The sequence below is a fragment of the Micromys minutus genome (assembly GCF_963924665.1).
Source record: "Micromys minutus genome assembly, chromosome: 27".
NCBI classification, from domain to species: Eukaryota; Metazoa; Chordata; class Mammalia; order Rodentia; family Muridae; genus Micromys; species Micromys minutus.
In genome coordinates this window covers 38,317,313-38,339,776 of record NC_137962.1, presented here as the reverse complement: position 1 = coordinate 38,339,776, position 22,464 = coordinate 38,317,313, and the positions used below count along the sequence as shown (strand labels likewise).

Here is a 22,464-nt window from a genome sequence, read left to right as displayed (position 1 = left end):
TCTTGTTTTCTTCCAGAAGCTGCCTCAAAGATTTCTCATGGGTATGGTAGCGCAGGCCTGAAGCTCCATTCACAGGGATGAAGAAGCAGGAGGAACAGAAAGAAGTTGAAAACCATCCCATCCTGTCCCCCAGGGTGAGTTCCAAAGGCCAGCCTCTACAAGAGACCCTGTCTCAAAAACAAAACAAAAACAAAAAAATAAAACAAATAAAACCCAGGAGCCCTAAAGGTCAAACTGTGTTGGGGACCGGGTGGGAGGTGAGGGGTGTTTCAAGGATGTATTTATTGACCACCTACTGTTTGTGAGGCCTTTGGCTACAGACAAAACCTGACCAGCAGGAGCCCACAGACTAAGACAATGGAAGAAATAAATACTTAACTAATTACTGGATTAAGGAAAGGGGTAGGGAGCTGTGGTGGAGGGGTAAGGGCATCTCACAAGGTCTATGTTTTTCCCCAGCTTTTGCCTCCCTTACAGCTCCCTTCAGGTGGGGGTGCTCATGCATGACATCATCGGTGGAGCTAGGCAGCAAGGTGGTTCTGGGGGTCCGAAGAGGCTCTGTAGATCTCTTAGAGAGATTCCTGCAGCCAGCGATTCAGCGACGCGTTCAAGGAGCCATATACTGTCAAACTGAGCCTCTTGCCTTAATTTTGGGGGCAGACAGCGAAAGGAAAGAGGCAAATAAATAAATACATACATACATACATACATACATAACGAAAAGGGTTTCCTGAATAGCTACACCTCGGAGGGCTCCCGAAGGCGGGGGCGCGTCTGCATTCTCCATCCACGCCCGGACTACGCGCGATTTTGCAAAGAGGTCACCCCGCTGGCAGGGAGCGCGCCCCACACTGGGACCCCAGCAGCACGCGCTTTCTGAGCGCGAGCTCCCGAGAGCTGCACCTGCCGTGCACGAACGCCCCCTGGCGGGAGTCCCGGGCTGCACTAGTCGAGCGCAGGGGAGGGGGCGGGGGCGCCGCGCACGCGCACGGGCCGGCGGCGCGCTCCGAGAGGGGGGCGCCGCGCGGTGCAGCCACGATGGAAGGGGGTGCGTACGGAGCGGGCAAAGCCGGGGGCGCCTTCGACCCCTACACCTTGGTGCGGCAGCCACACACTATCCTGCGCGTCGTGTCTTGGGTAAGGACACAACAAGGCGAGCTGGGGTGCCGGGCTCCGGGAACGGGCGCGACCTCACCTGGCCCGGGCGGCCCTGGCGACACAAGCGGATCCCGGCCCCTGCCATGGTGTTCCTTAGCTTCATCTCCGGGACCTCCAGGCTGTCGCTGCTCTGCATCTGGCGGCTTGGTTTGCGCGCGTCCGTGGGGACGGAGCCCAAGTTCAAGGCCGCTTATTGGGGGGCGCGGATCAGGGCGTGGATCTTTTTCTAGGGCTCACTGCTGCACCTGCCGCGCGCATTCGGGGCGAGGACCGGTAACTAGATTTCGTTGCTCACCCTGTACGCTGCAAAGCTCTGAGTCTGGAGCCTGGATACTTGGGTTCCGCCAAGACCCGCATCTGCTTTGCCGCGTGACCTTGGGCAGGGAACCACCCCCAAAAAAGATTAGGGATACGAGGGACTCAGTTCCGAGCTGGGTGGGGAGCGTCACCTCTTATGTCATGCCTCAGTTTCTCGATTTATAGTGGTGGGAGGAGCCTCCTTGAGGCCCCCTTAGGCACAGACATTTTATGAATCCGCAACACTTCCATCCCCAGCAAACACCTGAGTGGTTTCTAAATGTTGTCTGGAGAAAGGTTCCTTTCACGCAGGAAGGTCTGCTGTTCGCAGTCTGTAGCCCACCTAGTCCGTGCAGGTCCCCCAGTGCTGAATGGGGCTCAGCTCAAACCTGGGGGTTGGGGCAGAAACAGCTTGACAAGGTGGCTCTGGGGGCTTTGCACCCCGGGGTAAGGAGGCATGCAGGCTTTGGTGTCCTCTGGGGTTGGCTGGCTTTATGGAGGGCCTTGCCTCTGCAGGTCTGGGGTCCATTTCTGGTGTGCTAAGACCAGAAGAGCCTGCACTGGAGACATGGGTCAGGGACGCCTGGGGCCTAATAACCGAAGTCAGCTGTGACCTGGGCTTATTGAGGTGCCCTCCTTTCCTGGTTTTCAGGGCCATACCAGGATCTGATGGGCGGAATGGCTTGAGATTAGTTTTGGTCTTAGGAATCCTTTAAATTCCCTCCTTGTGGGAAGCCTTGTTTCTGTGACTTTTTATGGCCATGCAAGCCCAGATATATCCACGAGGGTTGTGATACCGAATCTATTCAACTCTCGGCCCTCCCCAGCTTGCGGAAGCCCTTGCAGGCCCTAGGTGAAGTGGGAACCCTGAATGTACCTGCCTGGTCAGGTGGGTTGACCTTGTGCTGCTTCCTCTGACCTCTCCCCTGGGGTCCCTGGCTGGGGAGGCTTTGTGAGGGGGGTGTGGGCGTTCCTTGTGCTTGGGTCATTTCTACTGTCGATGGCTTCATTTAGCAAAGCTTTATTGAGTTTGCCAGGCCCCGAGGGGAGGGAAGGCAGCATGACTCAGGCTCAGCTCTGATGCTCAGGAAGCCCACAGTCCTACTAGGGAGGGAGCCAGGACAGGGGTCTCTCTGCTGTGGAGGTGATGTCAGGTGGGTTCTCGTGGGACATAGAGGGCTTACACATTAGGTCCGGGTAAAAGGAGGACATACCCGGCAGGAGGGAGGAAACTTAAGCTAGATCTAGCACCCACTCACTGATCTTGGCAACAGCAGGCAAATCTTGGAATTCAAGTCTTCCTGTCACCAGAAGACTGGGCTTCTGCTGCAGGGGAGATGGCAAATCCTGTAGTCTCCAGATTGGAAAGGATGTAGAGGGGATCAAGTTCAGCTCCAGTCCAAAGCCCTTCCGGACCACACACACACACACACACACACACACACACACACGCACACACACACACACACACACACACACACACGGATCCCAGGTACTTTATACTTTTAGCAACCGTGTGTTTTAAAGGCTAGAGAAAAAGAATGTTTTAAAATCCTAGATTTAAAAAAAAAAAAAAGGGCAGTGGTGGCTCATGCCTTTGATCTGAGCACCTGGGAGGCTGAGGCAGGTGTTCGAGGCCAGCGCTTCATGAGACTGCCTAGAAGGAAGATAAAGAAAGAGTTTTGCACCCCTATCTGATTATTAAAGTAATACCTGCTCATTACTGGGCTGCAACACGGGATACATAACACCACTGAGGTGCACACTTTGGGTGAAGAGGGGACTGGGGGTGTGGCTGGTGGTAGACCAACCTCAGTGCAGGCAGGGGTGGGTGGTGGGGTGAGAGCGAATGAAAGAGAGGGAAAAGAAAAGGTAAATTTCATGTTGTGCCGTGTTGTTTGTGTTCCATCTTTTTGAATAATCTGCGCTGAAATAGACATCTTAACACATTCTGGAGTGGACCCCATGCCTTCTCTCCACCCTCATAGTTTTGCATTTCCTTTGGGGTCTGATAGCCTCATATTTCCCCATGGAGCTAATGGATTCCAGGGCTCTGGATCGAAGGTGACGGATTTGCTCAGGTTTGCTCAAACTGTCCTGGATTTAGCACTGATAGACCCAGATTCCCAGGCTGGACCAGTGATGCCCAGGACACTACCACAGATGTGGTCCCAGCACCATGTACACCTAGACTTGTGTGTCTGTAGAACTTGTACCAGGATGATCTTTTGTTGTTGATTTTCCAAAAGATGGCCTTCAGACCCTTACCGTACAAGCTGTGGGACCTCACTCACCCTGGACCTTGTAAACCTTGGGGTCCCTGGAGTCCATTGACCCCCAGTGGCACAGAAGCAGGTCTTCTCAGAACCCACTTGTCCCTTGACTGGAGCTTTCTCTACTCTTGGCTGTCACTCCTTCCCCCAGGCTGGGCAAGGCCAGACTGCACTTGATGGGGGAGACAGAGTTGGGACTTCGTCCAGGCCAGCGGCAAGCTGTTGCCGCCATCTGTGTTTTTATTCCCTTTTCCCTCCCCAATTCCTTTTTTTAAGAAGACAGGGTCTTATATAGCCCAGGCTGGCCCCAAACCTGCTATGTAGTTGAGAATGACCTTGAACTGATTCTCCTCTCTCTGGTGCTAGGATGTAGGCTGTGTTACCACACCTGGCTTTGTTGAGAAATGGAGGTGGGACTCAGGGCTTCGCACATGCCAGGCAAGCCCTCTGTCAGCCACGCCGCATCCTCAGCCTCCTTTAAATCTGTTCCATTTTCATTTCATTTTTAAATGTGTATATGTCTGTATGTGTGTACGTCTGTGCAGGGGACTGAAACCTTGGAGCTGGAGTTGGAGGCATGAGCCTCCTGATGTGGGTGCTGAGAACTGAGCATCCTCTGAAAGAACAGCAAGGGCTCTTCATTTAGAGCTGTCTCTCCAGCACCCTTCTTAATTTTTGTTGTTGTAAAAGACAGGGTTTCTCCGTGTAGCCCTGGCTGTCCTGGAACTCGATCTGTAGACCAGGGTGGCCTAGAACTCAGAGATCCATCTGCCTCTGCTTCCCAAGTGCTGGGATTTAAAGGCATACCCAGCTAATTTTTTTAAAACTTTTTTTAAGATTAATTTTTTAATTTATGTATATGCTTGTGTTTGTGTGTGCATGGCATATGAGTGTGGGTGCTCAAAGAGGGTATCAGAACTCCTGCAGTTGGAGTTCAAGGCATCAGATCTCCTGGCGTTATAGGCCATCTTATGTGAGACCATAGTCACTGAGCCATGTCTCCAGCTTCACTTTTTTTAAAAAAAAAAGATTTATTATGTATACAACATTCTGCCTACATGTATGTGTGCAGGCAGAAGAGCTCATCAGATCCCATTACACCATGTGGTTGCTGGGAATTGAACTCAGGACCTCTGAGCAGTCAGTGCTCTTAACCTCTGAGCCATCTATCTCTCCAGGCCCCCAGCCCCACTTTTTAACTTTAGTTTGAGACAGTCTTGATGTGTAGCCCAGGATGTCCCTGAATTTACAATCTTCTTGTCTCCCAAGTACTAGGATTAAAGATACGCAATCCAGTTTTATCTCCAATTTCAAGTGGCAGCTAAAGCCAGCTGGAGGTGCTGGGATAGGTGAGCCCCGTGACTGCCCCGTGACTCACAGGAACAAATCTGAGCCTGGGGGGAAATAGAACAGAGGTCAGAGGGACTGAGAGGAAAAGCCAGGAGGGGAAGGGAGAGGTGGATAACAGGTTGGAGAAGCCAGGCTTGAAAGCCAGACCTGAAAAACCTGCTTCCTGGTGGGAGGGAAGAAATTCAGGGTACAGGGCAAACCTGTGGCAGCCTCCTTCATCCCTGCTTGGCTGTGTGACAGAGCAAGATATTCTGGAAGCCTCAGTTTCCCCATTCATTAAGTAAGAGAAGGACAATGTCTTAGATTTTACTTATTTTATATTTACGAGTGTTTTGCCTGACTGTGTGTTTTTGTTTTTTTAAAGATTTATTTATTTGATTTGAATACACTGTAGCTGTCATCAGACACACCAGAAGAGGGCATCGGATCCCATTACAGATGGTTGTGAGCCACCATGTGGTTGCTGGGAATTGAACTCAGGACCTCTGGAAGAACAGTCAGTGCTCTTAACAGCTGAGCCATCTCTCCAGCCCCCACCTATATGAATATTACACACCACTTGCCTGGTGTCTGTGAAACTCAGAAGACAGCATCAGATCCTCTGAAACTGGAGTTTATGGATGGTTGTGAGCCACTATGTAGGTACTGGGAATCAAACCTGGGTCCTCTGCAAGGACAGCCGGTGCTCAACCATCTCTCCGGCCATCTCTCTAGCCCCATTGTATGCCCGTCCTTAAAGATGTAATGCCAAAAGGTTGGGAAGATGGCTCTGCCAGGTAAGTGCTTCCTGTGCAGGCCTACCTAAGGACCTGGGTTTGGATCCTTAGCAGCATTGTAAAAGGCAGATGTAATAGGTGTCTGTAACCCCACTGGGTGGGGACATACAGGCTGGTCCCTGGAGCTCTGCTAGTCTAGCCAAATCAATGACTTGCGGGCTCAGTGAGGGACCCTGCCTCAAAAAGTGAGTAGGGCAGCAACAGCTGAGGACACCCTGTGCTGACCTCTGGCCTCCACGTGTATGTGCACACACAAACACCACAGCAGAGGGAGGTTCGTTGGCACACACGTGTGAGCAGAGCAGAATGTTGCTGGAGCGTGGCAGGATAGTCGTAACCCCCATGTTTCTGGGGGAGCCTTCTTTTCTAGGCATGGAGTTTGGCTCATCTCCTCTGTTGAGGATGCAGGTGCCAGTGAAGTGGCTTGGGGGAGGAGGTACTTTGCCTGGTACAGTTCCAGGCTGTCAGCTCAGGCTGGGACCATGAATCCCAACAGGCTAGATTCCTCGAGTAGCCTGCAATTTACAGAACAGGTGGACAGGGCCCGGGCTCTGGGTCTTCAGCCTCTGCATAACAACTGAAGTCCCAACCTGGGACCTCGTTGTGTAAATCACAATGTAACCTGGCTTGTCCTTTAACCCTGTACCTTGAAACCATTCTTTTCCCCACCTTCCCTTTGTCGGGCCTAAGGTGGACAGGCTCAGGGCCTGGTCTCTCAAGCACTTCTAGGCCCTTCTGCAGCTTGGACTGTACAGCAGCCCCATACCTCCCTTCCCTTCTGACAGACTAGTTCCAGCATGATGGCCGCCCCCATGCCCACCTCACATACCTTCCCTGGTCTGCAGGTCTTCAGTCCTGGCCCCTGTGCCAACTCTTGGTTTCCTTTGTTTGCCTCACAGCTTGACTCCCTTTCTCCATTTTCTCTTATCTAGCACAGCCACAGCCGCCATCCACACCTCGGGCTATGTGCTTCCTCCGCCCTCTTGTCTGTCCTGTGAGCTTGTATCTGGACCTCTGAGCCATAGGTCCCCACCATGACCCTTGTCTCTGGACTTTCTTGTCTCTCCACCTTGGGCCCTCAGTAGTTATGTGTCCCTGCTCTGGCACACCTGCCACAGCTAGGTCAAATCCAGTCCACTCCCCAACTGCACTCTATCCCTTCTGGGCCGGCTCCCTGTGTGATGGCCGGGTTCCTCATCTGGCATTTCTCTCCTCGATCCTCCTGCTCCTTCCCCCCTCCCCATTCCCCTCTCGGCTCTTGTCCCTTTCCCCCCTTCAGCACTGGAAGCCGCTCCCTCCCCATTTTCTTGGTCCCTTGTAGGGCCGAGTGTGCTCAGTTCGCTCCTACCTCATTTCTCCCTCTGGTCAGGCTCATCCATGACCTTCACGTTGCCATATCTGGTGGCTGATTGTTATAAATGGATCTCCACGGTGCTTGGCTGGCAGCGAGGGCCTCTGCGTGCCCTTACAGTAAATCCAGATGCGTAGGATGTCCTCTCTCTTAACCTATACTCTGAGTGTGTTCTGGAAACCTGCTCCAGGCAATGAAGGCTTTCACACTAATGAGGAAAATATGATCCAGAATCCAGTTAAAATGTCATGGTGGTGAATGAGAAACCAGCAGGAGGTGTGTACCCTGGCTTAACAGGGTAAGAACCAGCCAGCCAGAAGGAGCTGATGCTGTAGCAAAGTTGAATTGGGCTATAAATATTGGGGGCAGGGATCTCCCAGACCCGCAGCACTGGGTGATGGCTGGCTTCTTGGGAGGGCTCCACACTGTGGGTATGGGAGGTGGGACTTCGCCTACTTTGCCCTTTGTTTTACCAGAACTCATCTCCTCTGTGAAGCCTTCCTGGGTTTCCCAGCTTGCCCCCTGACTCCTCACTGCCCCTGTACATGGGCAGTTAGCTAAGAATTGGCAAAACTGCTGGCAGCCTCTTCTACCTTGTCTCCAAAAGGAAGCTAGGGCTAGGAGAAAGGTGGTGTCAGGCTGGGGTGCCAGTATCAGACCAGGGTCCTGGCATCATCTGATAAGGAGAGAGGCAGCAGCTGAGAGGAAAACTCTGTCCTCACTACCTGAGGGACTCCAGAGCCTTGGTCAGTAGCCCCACCCTCAATGGGCAGGCTGGGTACTTAGGTCCAGTTGGGATGGAATCAGATGCTTGGAGACTTCTCCAGGTGGTAACTGCACCTCACTTTCTCCTTCTTTTCAAAAGGGGCAGAGGTGGCACTGATTGAGGGGTGCTGGCCAGTCAAGGCAGTATGCTGGGTTCTCCTTCCTGGTAAGGCTTCAGGGGAACCCATGCTTTCATGGCCTCAGGAGGGAGAAGTATGTAGCATCTCAGCATCCAATGAGACTTAAGTCTCTGTGCCCTGCCCAACTAGCCCCACCCACCCATCAGATAGACTGTGGGAAGATTACCAACTAATCCCCAATGGCCACATCCAAAGCTACAGGGAGAAGAGGCTCAAGCTCTCTGGGCAGATGAGTTGCTGCTGGGAGCTGTCACGCGTCCCTGAGCTGGCTTCTCTGCTTCCCTCACATGATCTTGTGGGCCGTGGACCTGCCTGTAGTAGGGCCCTTGGCAGCCTGACTCATCTCAGTATGGTTTCCTGTCTGGGGACCCTGGAGGCAGGATTGGGGCTTGGGAGGGGCCTACATCAGGCCAGATGCTGACCTGGAGCCAGGTCTAGTTCACAGAAGGCTTAGAGAGGCGGCACTTCAGGGGTGTGTGCAAGGTACTACCAGCCGGGGATACTGAAAAGTTCTTTTCTTGAACTCCACTGCTTGTGCCTGTCAGAGTGGCCCCTGCTCCCCTCCAGACTTCTCCTGACCTTCCTGCTGGGTTTAGGGAGACTGAACCCCACAGTTGAGCTATAGGGAACAACTTATATAACGGTGTTATTGAGGACGCTGATTGGAAGCTGTCCTGGATCTGAGAGTCCTGGTCGGAGGGCTTCCTAGGACTGCGTGGTTCCTGTGGCTGCTTAGATGCAGCAGAGCCAGGCTCCCTGAGAAGATCCTGGGGACAGAGGTATCCCAGGCCAAGGAACAGCCAAGGGCAAAGGCCTCGAGGTTTTGTTGCTTTGGGAGGTTGAGCTTGGTAAGGAGCCAGAGAAGAGGGTTAGGACTATATGGTGATTTCACTTCCTGGGTAACTGAGTGTCACTTCAGTAGGGGACTAACTAACATGTCTTGATCTTGGTTTAAAGAGGGTGGCTGGTGGGACCGAAGCCATTGCCTGAAGATCTGTGGAGGTGGCCTGCATCCAAGGTGGTAGGTAGCAAGAGTGTTGCAGTTATGTGGGGAAACTGAAGTAAGAGGCCAGATGGGATTGTGTGTGTGTGTGTGTGTGTGTGTGTGTGTGTGTGTGTACAGCTAATCTGGGTGAACCTGGCATTTATCTAAAGACCTTCCCAGACTAGTGTGGTGGCACTACACCAGGAGGTTGAGTCAGGCAGACTGTTGTGAGTTCAAGGCAGACTGGGCTACATAAGCAGGTACCATATCAGCTAAGACCCAGTCTCAAAAAGGAAGCAGGGAGCTAGAGAAATCTTCCAGAGGTTAAGAGGACTTGCTGCTCTTCTGGACCCAACCGTGTTCAGTCCCAGCACTCAGTCAGGTGGCTTGCTACAACTGTCTGTAGCTCCAGTTGTAGGGATCTGACGTCATCTTCTGGCCTCCTTGGGCATCTGCACATGCATGGCACACACGGGGTTTCTGGAGTTGCTGAGGCAACAGCTGTCCTAAGCTGGCTAAGGAATGGGGCTGTGGAGGGAGCTGTTCTTAGAGCCCTGCAGCTGGGCCAGGCCCAAGGCCTCCTGGATCTGTCCTCTAACTACACTGACCATTGGTCCCTTAAGAGATGGGCAGGTTGCATGGGGGGCCGTCATGGTTCTCTGGAACTGGGGTCTGGAATGTGTCCCTTTTGGAAGCAGCAGGCTAGGCCGTGGGAAGGCAGGCTGAGGCACAGGGCAAGTATTAATGGCCAAGTCTGTGGGGTGCTTCTATTGGCTTCTGCTTCCTGGGGCTGCAGGCTGGTACAGTGTTTCATGGGAGACAAACAGTAAACACCTTAGCTCATGAGATCAGGGTAGGGAGAGGTCTAGAAGGTTGTTGGAGTCACCACATCCTAATAGAGAAGGCATTGCCTTGCTTCAGTTAGATGAGAAAAGGAAGGAAGCCATATTCTAAAGAGGGAACAGCATGTGCAGGATATTCCAGCACCCTGAGGCTGCGCCATCTTTACCCTCCCCATAGCTGACCAGGTGCAGGAGTCAAGAGGCTCAGGGCTTCTGGGATGTCCGATTCTCTCTGCACCTCTGAATTTAGCAGCTCAGTATTCTGAAATACTCCTCCAATCTGATCTTTCCTCTGGCTTGCTTCTGAGTTGGCTGTGGGTCTACATCAGGCACCATCTGGGATGTGTTTCTAAAGACAGAATGGATGGCTTCAGAAGCAGGTGGAAACCATAGCAGAGACTGTTTATCTGGGCTTTTCCCTTCTATTTTCTTATTGTGTTTGTTCAGGAGTGCCTGGCACAGCACACAGCTGTCAGAGGATAGCTCTCAACGTCTCCTTCTACTGTGTGGATCCTGGGATGGAACTCAGGCTGCCAGGCTTCGGTGACAAACACCTTTATCTGTTGAGCCATTGACAGCCCTCCCCACCATTTTTTCAAGCTAGTGTGGAGGAGATTCCTTTTGAGCCCCGGGCTGTCAGCTGGCCCCCTTGGGTCTTGTCCTGCTATCTGGGTGCTCTGCTGTTTCTGGGCCCTGGTGCTCCCTGTGGGACTGTTTTTTCTTTCCCCACAGCATAGCCAGCAACCGCAATGTATTTTCCCCGGTGTCCTGGCCACCACTGGATCCAGTTTCCTTCTGGTTTGGTTTCCGGCTCTCTGGTGTCTGCTTACGCTGCTCCGTCTGTTCCCTGCAGTTTCTGCAGATCTGGCCATAACAAGCTACCCAGGGAGGCTGCCTGGCACAGGGCACCAGCGTTGGATTTAGAGAGCCTGGTATGCCAGTTCTGGCTCTCCCCGCAGTCCCCCAGTCCCGATCCTGAGACAGGAAGTGGGTAGATCCTTCCTCTCTCCTCATGTGTCAGGCAGAGCAGCAGGCACCTGAGGCCCTGTCCCCAGCACTGTGTGTGGGGAGGTCCCAATTGGATGAGAAACTAGATCAATACTGCCAGCAAGGAGTCCTGTAGGGGACTTTAGAGACCTCCAGAGACTGGTTGTAGGTCCTTGGAGACAGTTTGTCCATCTGTAGTCTGCTGTCTCCTGTAGGGGTATGGTGTTTTCAGGTGCACACCTCTCTCCCCGATTATCATTAAGTTCACTCTCTGGTTCGATATTTTCCTTTGTTGCATGGGAAATGGGCAAATTCTGCAGGCCACCCCCCCCCCATTGCAGTCCAAGCTCTCTGGCTCTGTCCAGCTTTGGCACTGCAGGAGCTCCCTGCAGTCTCTCTTCTAGCGGATGCTTTGCAAACTCAGGTTAGGTCGGGTCAGCTACGGAACCGTCTCTGAGTCTGCATGAAACCACCCTGACCTTAGAGGCCAGGGGCCCAGTCTTTGCTCGCCTTGGTGACCTTAATTCCCAGATGTTTTCCGGCTCTGCGTCAGCTCCTCTCATCTCCCTCCTAACTCACTGAACTCATTTGCACCATAGGGCCTTTGTACTTGTGGCTCCTCCCTGAGCCACCATTTTCCAGATATCCAATGGGTCTGGGGACTTGGCTGCAGCCTGGGGTCACTTCATCAGAGGTCCACCTGGCCACCCAGTCTATTCTTACATGATTTAATGTTTCAGAACCTAGGTACTTGTCTGCCTCCTTCAGTGTGGACAGGGGCCTTGCCTACCTTTCAGTTTCTGTGTAGGTGTATGCATATGAAGCCCTCAGGAGTTGCTGTTAAGTGAATAAAATACTGACCTCTGGGAAGAGGCCTCTCAGGCCCCACCCTGTGCAGTGCAGATCTGTGTGACGTCAGCTCCCTGAATAGTGCACCCCTGAAGTTTGTGTGCTCTCTCCACACCTGCCACCGAGACCAATGTTAGGTTTGAGGCGTGACCTGTACTAGGAATAGCCTCCAAGGAAGAAGGCCTGGAGGGGGGCCAAGACAGAAACAGGAACGTAGGAAGTGTGCAGCTGAAGGAAATCAGAGCTCCCAAGTTGAACAGGGAGGATGCCCACATGGCCTCTATACCTAGAAACTCAGGCTGTATTCCAGACAGTAGAGAGGAACCTCAAAAGTGACCTTCCGACTGTAGGGTGGTGACACATTGGAGGTAACAGGACCAGTGAGAAGGGTTCTGTGACTCAGAGCCAGACTTTGTCACCCAGCTCTTTCAGCATTTATGCTTGTTGCACCCGAAGACAATGGCCACCCCACAGTCCATCAGCCTTTGTCGCATTGGCTTCTAATGACGGCTTCAGTTATCCTCCTTCTGCCTCCACGGTATCCTTGGTCCACGGCCAGCCTCTCTGCTTCCATTCCTCTGCCTGGTTATGCGTGCTTTAGATACCTGAAGGGCTGGCTTCTTAGCCCATCTCAAAGGGCCTGATCTCAGGACTCTTCCCCTGACCGTTGGTGCGTCCTCTTGACCTTCCCCACAACCTGCCGTCAGCCTAAGCACCCGCTTCCCCGGTTATACATCAGTCCAATGTACTTCTCTCTGATGCTCACTTGGGTCATCTCCTCATGGGCCTGGCATACATTCATTCTTCAGAGTACCTCGGGAGCCCTGGGCTGTTGTTCCCCCTGAGTTTGGGTTCAGACAGGTAAAGTTACATAGCTAAAGAGCCAAGGCCAGGCAGGGTTTCTCAGACCAGACTTGTACCCTACAGGGTCACTTCCCACAGGCAGGTCTTACTGTACTAAATGCCCATTTCTACAAGGTTCTAGGCACCAAGAAGCCTACAAAAGTGCCTGACCAGAGCCAGAGCCTGCTGCTGCCACCGTGGGGCCACAGGCCTCCCATTTCTGTCCTTCTGAGAGTGTTTTCATCTTGTTCCTCACCCTCCTGGGGACACATGTCTCTAGCACATTTTTCTTGGCCTCTTCTCCATGGACTCCCTGCTTGGCTTATCCTAGAGACACAGTCTTAATGGTTCCACTTAAGATTTCCCCAAGGCCCAGATTTCCAACTGCCTGCTTCTCTTCCCAGCTCCTTCTCCCAGCTTTGAGGAGTCCATTTTTCTTTTCTTTTTTTTCCCCTTCTTTTTCTTTTTCTTTTTTAAATTATTTATTTTATTTATATAAGTACACTGTTGCTGGCTTCAGACACACCAGAAGAAAGTATCAGATCCCATGACAGATGGTTGTAAGCCACCATGTGGTTGCCAGGAATTGAACTCAGGACCTCTGAAAGAGCAGTCAGTGCTCTTAACCACTGAGCCATCTCTCCAACCCGAGGAGTCCATTTTTCTTGCTCTTGAGAAGTGGGACCCACTCTTGTTCTTAGCGCCTGCAGCAGTGGTACATTTCTGGCCACAGGAAGCATGCCCCTCTTAGGCATTGCCCCCCAAGAGAGTACTCTGTCTGGTATTGTTTCTTCTTGCCCATAGCCTCCAGGGAAGGAAAGCAACCTGAAAGGACCTCTCTCTTACTCCTGTGAGGCATGCTCTATTTTGGTGTGCGAACCTCCCCATGTGGAGAAGCTGGTATTGTTTTGTTTTGAAGTGCCAGGATGGTTAGTACCTGACCTACCTATGAACTACACCTCCTGTGTATATGTGTGTGTGCACGAGTGTGCCTAAGAGCACAGGCAGAAGTCAAAAGACAGTTTGCAGAGTTCTTTCTCTCCTTCCACCTTTATGTGGGTCCTTCGAATCGAACTCAAGTCACCAAGCTTGTGTTATAAATGCTTTTATCCCCTGAGCCATCTCACCAGAAGGTAATTTTTCTAGAAGACCGTTCATTACCCAGCGTACAGCAAGCCTCAGATTTGAAGGCTGCAGGCTTTTCTGAAATCTCGCTAATCAAACAACTTCCATTCTGTTGGTTTGGTGACGTCTGATGATGTACTGGACCTGCCCATTTGCTGCTAGAAAGCCTTGGGTGGTTAGAGCTGCCAGACCAGATGGCAGTGTGCAGAGACTGAGTGTCACTTAGTCCAGGCAGTTGTCCCTCAGAGTCTGCTTTGCCTGTCTGGGGACTTTGTCTTTGAAACTCTATGGTAGGCCTGTTCCCCTGAGCACCAGCCTGGACTCAGTCGTGCTTAACCATCATATTGATGTTACAAGGTAGAGCAAGGCCGCCTGGTAGCCTCTCTATCCCTCACCTTCAGGTCCTCCTCCGGAGGCTGGTTGCCTTCCGAGTCTCAGTTTTTCTTTTCTGTCAGTGAGCCATTCTAAATCACCTTCTGGGTTTCATGGGCCAGAAGCAGAGCCAGTGAGCCAGAATATCCTGTGTGGACAGGTCTGTGGTGTCCTGTGGTCACCAAAAACCTAGCCCCTTCCTTCCTTCCCACCAGGCCATTGCCCTTACCCCTGCCTTCTGCTCTGCTCTGTTGCTGTTTTGCCTGTGGTGAAAACAGCTAATAGAAGAAATCACATCAAGTATGGGGCGAGCGCCTTTAATCTTCGCACTCAAGGTAGAGGCAAGTGGGTCTCTAAGTTCAGGGTTAGTCTGGTCTACATAGCGAGAGTTCTAGGCCAGCCTGGGCTACATAGTGAGAGAGACCTGTCAGAAGAAAAGGGGGAATGGAGAAAGAAAGAAAAAAAAACACGTAATATGTGACCTTGTGTCCAGATTGAGTTTTAGTTTTGGCCCCAGGACCTCACACAGGCTAATCAGCACATTTCTGCCTCTGTACTCCCCCCCCCCCCGCCCTTGTGTCTGCTCTCATTGGTTCTTTTAGTTCTCCCCTTTAGTGGCTGAATCAGATTCCACCTTGTAAAGGGCTGTGGGTTTAGATTTCATTCCCCCATCGATGCACATTTAGGCCACAGTCTTCCTTCCTGAACCACTGGTCTCAAGCTCATTCTTGCTTTAACTCAGGAAAAGCGTGTGTAAATGCTCTGAATGCGTGTACCTGACTTCTGTCCATTGCTTTGCTCTGCACCCTGCAGCATCGTGTAAAGGGCAGACACTCAGTAGAATTCAAAGATCACAGTGCACTGAGGCCTCGGGGATGTCACGAGGCCATCATGGGGCTATAGCTAAATTGGACCACTGTCATGTGATGCTGTGGACACACAGGAAGACAGGAAAACAGTATGAGTGGTGCTTGGGTTTCCCTCATCCGTATCCCCCTTAATACTCCAGGGTGTCCGCTCCTTGCCATGTGGGTTTCTGTGGTGTTGCTTGGAACACAGCAGTTGGCTTCCAGTAGAGCAGGCAGGGACAGGAGAGACCAGAGGGTGAGTGAAGTGGGAGCCAGAAGCAGTCCCTTGTCACTTTCACAATGTCACACCTATAGAATATATTTTGATTATTTATCCCAGTTTTCCCTTTGCCTCCCTTTTCTCGAACCCCCTGTTCCCAACAAGCTTCTTACCTTCGTGTCTTTGATTACTTGTGTATGTGTGCATTGTGTCTATACTGTGTGAGTGCAGTGCCGACAGAAGCCAGAAGGGGGCGTCAGATCCTCTGGAGCTGGAATTACAGATGGAAACTGTACCCAGGTCCTCTGGAAGAGTAGCAAGCTCTTAACCCCTGAGCTGTCTCTCCAGGCCTGTGTCTTTCCATTTAAAGTTGCTTGCATGCATACAGTAGGGCCAAGTACAGTTCACCAGCCCTGCGTGATGAGGAAGATGGCTGCCCTTCCCCTAGCAACCATTGGCCACCTGTTGTTCCCAGGGAAAAGGATGGGGCCTTATGAGTCCAGACACTTTTTGTTTGTGTTTTGTTTTTGTTTTTTTCCCAAGACAGGGTTTCACCGTGTGGCCCTGGCTGTCCTAGAACTCACTCTAGACCAGGCTGGCCTCGAACTAAGAGCTCTGCCTGGCTCTGCCTCCAGGCGCTCGGATTAAAGGTGTGTGCCACCACTGCCCACTGCCCAGACACGTTTTTAACCACATTCTCTATTAGAAGCAGATGACTAGTTCCAGGCACTGTCGGGTGTGACCAGCAGGGGTGTGTCTCTACAGCTGCCCATCCAGCTGAAGTGAACAGGGTTGGCTGTGACTTACGAAGTGGCCCATGGGACGAACTCGGCAGGATTTGTCACTTTGTTCCCTTGGGGTAGGACCGGAACTTGTGGGCTGAGACACCAGGCCAGAACAGCGTAGGCCGTTCAGAGAGGAACACAGTACAGACCTGGGCAGGTGTCAGGAACTGTGGAAGTTGACCTAGAGGACAGGGAATTAAACCTGAGTTCCACACCAGCCTTGGGTCCCTTGGTGTCAGGTGGTAGGAGGGGCTGTTTGTACAGTCAGATGCCCTTAGGCCCATGCAGCAGTGTAAGCAGTGATGTTGCCTGTGCTGTGTGACCTCAAGCAAGTGGCCTTCCCACTCTGGGCCTTCTGCTTCATACCTACCTGCCTCGTGTTCACAGTGGGTCGGGGGAACGTTGCTCACACCTGTTCCTCTCCTCGAAGGTCTTCTCCATTGTGGTCTTCGGCTCCATCGTGAATGAGGGCTACCTCAACAACCCGGAGGAGGAGGAGGAGTTCTGCATCTACAACCGCAACCCCAATGCCTGCAGCTACGGCGTGACTGTGGGTGTGTTGGCCTTCCTCACCTGCGTGCTCTACCTGGCGCTTGACGTGTACTTCCCGCAGATTAGCAGTGTTAAGGACCGCAAGAAGGCCGTGCTGTCCGACATCGGTGTCTCGGGTGAGCTTGCTTCGGGGGTGCCCCTTACTAGCATGTCAGGAGCTCTCTCCTCCACCCTCCCCTGAAGTATAGGTAGTGAAGTGACTGGCTAGAGGCCGTGGTTGGTGAGGGGAGGGGTTCAAGTCAGCTCTGGTCTCAGGGTTCTTCTGTATCCCTCCCTGGGGAGACTGCCAGCCTGTGCCAGTCTCCCACCCTTGGGAATCAGCCAGGGCATGAGTAGGTCTGAAGGTCCCTGCTTCTAGGTCTGGGGTCCCTTTGATCTTCTAGAAAGAGCTAGGACTAAATGAATGTCCCCAGAAGTGCCTCTTAGGGGCAGCTTGGCATATGCCCGTTCTGTTCTGGACAGTTCTGGTAGAGCATGGGCACCCACAGAAAATCTTGTCCCTCTACCCAGCCCATACACCTCAGCTTCAGAGGGGCCCCGTTTAGGGGTGCTTTTGGAAGCTACACACATGTGGGAAGTGGAAATACAGGCCTTGGGTCGTGCAGCCACTATTGTCCTGTCCCAACTGTTCCCTCCCCCAGTTCTCTAGAAGTCTGAGCAGGGTCACTGCATCCTGCCCCATACATTAGCTGCTGGCCTTCCAGACCAAGCCAGGGAGGTGGCAGCTGTTAAGAGATGCCGCAGATATAGCTGCCTCTCCTCCCTCTTTCTCTTCCTCCCTGTACTCCTGGCCTTGTGAGTTGGCTCCATCTGCCCTCTCTGTGGTCTCCCCTGACCCTAGCTCTCTATCATTCCTAGCCTGTACCCTTTTCTAGCTCTCTCTCTCTACTCCAACCCTTAGCTCGTTATTTGGGGGGGGTCAGGGAACATGAGGACACACTCTTGAACTGCCCCCTGTTCCTTGGTGCCCTGTTTTCTCCCCCTTCTCTTTGTGTGTCACTGACATCCGGCCTGGCCCTGGGCACTTCAGCCTTCTGGGCCTTCTTCTGGTTCGTGGGTTTCTGCTTCCTGGCCAACCAGTGGCAAGTCTCCAAGCCCAAGGACAACCCTCTGAACGAAGGGACAGACGCAGCTCGGGCTGCCATCGCCTTCTCGTTCTTCTCCATTTTCACATGGGTGAGTACGGGTCCTGGAGAGTCGACACTTACTCCAGTCAAACCCCAAGTTGCATCCCGTTGAGTAGATGAAGTCCCTGCTTCTTGGAGGGACTCTTGCTCCAGGGCCACCTGCAGCCTCCCTGAGCAAGGCAGACCCTTACCTTGTTGTGGGACAGCTTTCCTAAGGATGTGGCTTGAACATCACAGTGTAGCCCTGATGGGTCTTGAACTCAAGAGCCTCCTGCCTTAGTCTCTGGTCACACACCACGCCTTTGCTGCCTTCCTTTCACAGACGGAATCTTCTCTCTTGGGGTCTCCCCACTCTAGGAGAAAGCTTCCTATTGGCTCTGCTTTCCAAACAAGGAAACGGGCTCAGTCACCTCATGGCGTACTTATTCATCTTTTGTCTTTTTAAGGAATTTTATTTTTAGGTCTGGCATGGTGGCATTTGCTTTTAATCTCAACACTGGGAGAGTGAGGCTGGCAGATCTCTGAGTTTGAGGCCAGCCTGGTCTATAGAATGAGTTCCAGGGCTACACAGGGAGACCCTGTCTCAAAAAAACAAAATAAATAAAGAGGAAGGTGTTATCTAGGGGTCCAGCATGCTGGAGCATTTTCAGGGCTAGCCCAGGGTCTCAAGGGTTCCATGCGCCACAGCAGTGCTGGCTCCTGTGTGGGTCTAGGTCATATCTGTTTTCTCCCTTCCTCATCTCCCTCCTGTCGAGTGAGGTTGGGGTGTCATCAGAGCCCCCCCTTCCCTCTTCTGCTCCATTTTAAGTTCCATGTTCTTCAAGGAACCCCTTGGACTGCACATAGTCAGCTTTCCCTCTCTACACTCTCCTTGGGTGACTTTAAAGATTATTTATTTTATGTTTGTGAGTACACTGTAGCTGTCTTCAGACACACTAGAAGAGGGCATCGGATCCCATTATAGATGGTTGTGAGCCACCATGTGGTTGCTGGGAATTGATTGAACTCGAGACTGGAAGAGAGACTTAACCACTGACCTATCTCTCCAGCCCAAACTTCTTTTTTTGAGGACCCCACCAGTCGTTCCCCCCCCCAGTATTGGGAGCTAGAGTCTTGTGATTCAGTTCCCAGATGCCAGCCATGGTCACCATGAAGACATGGTGATGTCTTCAGGACTGGGCAGGAAGATCAGGGTGACCTCAGGGGATCTCATTTGGGAAGAAGGTACCCTAAAAGTAGGACTTCCCCTATTCCTGCCTCTGGCTGAGACAGTGCAGCTGACAGGTAGCAGTTGGATTGAGGGCAAACACCCAATGGCCTGGTGCTGCTGCCCACGGCTGGCCCTTTCTGAGGCAGCTCTGCCCTTCCACTTCCTCAGTGGCCTCACCCCGCTCTCTCTGGCAGAGTCTGACTGCAGCCCTGGCCGTGCGCAGATTCAAGGACCTTACCTTCCAGGAAGAATACAACACACTGTTCCCTGCCTCAGCCCAGCCATAGTCCCTGAAGGACAGGGAAGCTGCACCTCAGCAGGGCCCAGTGTCGGAGATGTTCCACTAGGACAGGATGGGGCTGCCTGGAGGAGTCAGCGATGGCTCACCACAGGCTCACTCCTGCTGTATTGCTGCTTCCTTTGTTTGTTCTTTGCATTCGTTCCTTCAGTAAACATTTATTGAGCAGCCGTTTTGTGCCTCTGTGGATTAGACAGGTTCCTGCCCCCTGGGGGGGGCTGTTGGCTGGAGAGGGTACAGTAACAGCCAAACTTCCACTAAGTGGGGTGGGCAAGGTCTGAAGTGCCTCCATGAAGGGGCTGAGCTGACAGTAAGATAAACCTGTTCATGACCGTGATGTGAGAGACCAGCTTAGTGTCTCCCTGGGCTGACTACCTACAGAGGGGCTAGCCTGGGTTCTTGGAGAACCTTTGGTCTGGTCTCCTGTGCTGTCTGACTGAGAGCCAATTCTTGCACCACCCTGAAGCTTAGTCAAATTTCCTAACCTGACTGATAATGGATCAATGTCTTCAGGCAACTGAGCAGGGCTGAACAAGGGGCAGCATGGGGGTTGGCACAGAGATGCTCAATAAATGTCAGTTCTGTTGTTCATTCATTCATTCACTCATTCATTGATTTATTCCTTGGGTGAGGTGCATCTCCATAAACCCTCCTTGGTGGGTGGGTCTTATATTAAATACTTGCTCTGCCAAAAGACTTAGGCTTCCAGATCCTGGGCAGCACCCACCTATGCTTGTGTTCCCTGCAGAGGTAGAGGATGGAGGATGCGGTGGGTATAAATGGACCCCACAGCGCTGCCTCTGCCTCGCTGTACCGAATGCAGAGTGGGTCTGCAGACACTGGAGGCATGTAAGTCCAGACAGCCGGCTGCCTGGTGAGATGTCCATCAAGTGCAGGTCCCAGAACACTGAACAGAGTCCTTCAGCATCCCTCTTACGGCCCTACTGGGCCAGGTCCTTCTCTTTTCCAGTATGTGGCCTCTTGTGTCGGGTGACCACAGGAGCAGGAAGGACATGGTCACAGCCTCTTCCTAATGCTGCGGCCCTTTAATGCAGTTCTTCATGCTGTGGTAACCACCCACCCCAACCGTACAGTGATTTCGTTGCTACTTCACAAGTGTAATTTTGTTACTGCTATATTGTAGATATCTGATATGTGACCCCCTCAAAGGGGTCGCAACCCACAGGTTGAGAACCGTGGCTCTAACCGGAGATCTCTCCCTGGAAGGGTCTGTGGAAGCCACTGCTCTAGCCTCACTGTGAGCATCGTGAAGTCAGAGAGTGAAGGGGGAGCCTGCTGCTCTCCCCATCTCTCAGCTGCTCATCCTGTTTGCTTTCTGTCCTCTAATCCCAGCGCCAGAGAGCTCTGGCCACCCCTCTGTCCCTCACAGGCGAGGGCCCCATGTTTGAGGCTGAATTTCAGCACTCTTTGCCATGGTCTCCCTCCTGTCTGCCTTCATCTTCCCAGCCATGACCTAGGAGTGGAGACCGGCAAGAGGGTAGGGAAGGCGCTCTCTGTGAATTACAGAGCTGATCTGATGTCCGCACCCTTGTCTTCTCTCTGCATGTGCCTGCAGGCAGACCTTTCCCAGACTGTGCTGAGAGAAACAGGACTCAGTGTATATTGAACAGTCAAGGATTTGATGAGTCCCACGATCCTGGAATGTGTTTGACTGTTTAGTTTTGTCCCCCAAACGTATCCCAGGTGTTTCAACTAGAATTAGCTTTAGTGACCAGTGATTTCCATTCCGAAGAATAACAGATGCCAAGTCTGGAGGGATTGTGTAGGGCTTGCAGAGTGTCTGTAGGTGTCCTCAGTGATCCAGGCTTCCTCCGTCCCCATCTCTTTCCCATCCTCCACTCTGGTGTGTTTTAAACAGCAGCTAGAGCTCCAGCCAGCATATCTGCTTTTCAGGCATTAGATCAGGGAGTGGGTGGGACAAAGAACATGGCTTTATCTCATTGGCTGGGAGTTAGTCACATGACCGCGCCTAGCTACAAGAGAAATAGAAAGGTGGCTGTGAAGAGTTCTCCGTTCTAGGCAATCTTTTCTCCCATTTCACATATCGCTGAAGACACAGTTCAGGAACAGGCTGTGTGTCTGTGAGCCTTCTTAACCCTCCATAGTGGAATGGTCTTGTCTTGGGATACACAGGCAGATATTTTTTGAGGCTCTTTATAGATGGCCGATATATGGTCCTAGACCTCTGGAGGGGTGGCTGTGTGAACAGTCCTTTCCCTCAGTCAAGCTTGGAGCTTTGAATGTCTAACTCTCTGTATCCGGTCAACTAACCTCTACTAACCCAATACTCTTTGTCTGTCTCTCCCTTAACCATCCCTCCCACCTGTCCCCATCCCCGCCTGCCCCCATCCCAGGCGGGGCAGGCTGTGCTAGCCTTCCAGCGGTACCAGATCGGAGCCGACTCCGCCCTCTTCTCCCAGGACTACATGGATCCCAGCCAGGACTCCAGCATGCCTTATGCACCCTACGTGGAGCCCAGTGCTGGGTCGGACCCTGCTGGCATGGGTGGTACCTACCAGCATCCAGCCAACACCTTCGATGCTGAGCCCCAGGGCTACCAGTCGCAGGGCTACTGAGCCCCCCTGATGGTGGTGACAGTGACCGCCTACCCTGCCCCTGCCCTTCCATCCTAGCTCCCCTCCCAAGCACCCTGCACCCTCCCAGGTTACCCTGCCTAGCACATGCTCAGCCTCCAAGTGACTCCACTGAGGCCCAGTGCAGCTGGGGTGGGGAGTGATGGGTGTGTCCACATGTGTGCAAGTGTGTGCCCAGGAGGGGTCTAGAGGTGGGGCCCAGGGGTTACAGTCATTCATTGTGTCCTTGAGCATTCACTGAGTACCTACTGTATGCCAGGCCTTACTCAGCTGTGGAGTGAGAGAGATAGAGAGGGGGGAAGATGAGCTGATAAGGCCCTGTTCCCGACACAGAAAAGGTGGGACAGACAGATACTGGCAAGTTTGGTTGCAAGGGGCCTAGCCAAATGGTGAGTGGGCGGTCATCCCTATAATCTACAACAGTCCTCCTGGGATTGCCAGGGTTACCTCCATTTTATGGTTAAGGAAACCGAGGTCTGAGGGGTCAAGGCACCTTGTTCAAGGTCACTGAAGTGGCGACTGCTGGGGCCGCTTTAAGATGGGCCAGATATAGAGCTCCTGCCAGCCTTCTCTACTTCCGTCTCCTACGCCTAGTCTTTGTCACTCAGTGTTTGATGAGGTGGGGTGCGGGTGGGGGCAGGACAGCACTTCAAGACATGAGTTCAGTGAGACCCCCGTGATCTGTCTCAAACTGAG

At 52.6% G+C, this 22,464-nt stretch overlaps 1 protein-coding gene across 2 annotated transcripts; it reads left to right on the top strand.

Moving 5' to 3' along the window:
- The first annotated feature begins 998 nt into the window (after positions 1–998).
- On the top strand, positions 999–22,361 carry SYNGR1 (synaptogyrin 1). 2 transcript variants are annotated; one of them, XM_080938849.1, is made up of 4 exons: positions 999–1,137; positions 16,397–16,634; positions 17,549–17,694; positions 21,529–22,361. In XM_080938849.1, the coding sequence occupies exons 1-4, from the start codon at positions 1,039–1,041 to the stop codon at positions 21,748–21,750; spliced, it is 705 nt and encodes a 234-aa protein (XP_080794975.1). In that variant the 5' UTR covers positions 999–1,038; the 3' UTR covers positions 21,751–22,361. The 2 variants fall into 2 exon arrangements, with proteins under 2 accessions (XP_080794975.1, XP_080794974.1); XM_080938848.1 differs by lacking the exon at positions 21,529–22,361 and adding an exon at positions 19,050–19,323.
- The last annotated feature ends 103 nt before the right edge of the window (positions 22,362–22,464 follow it).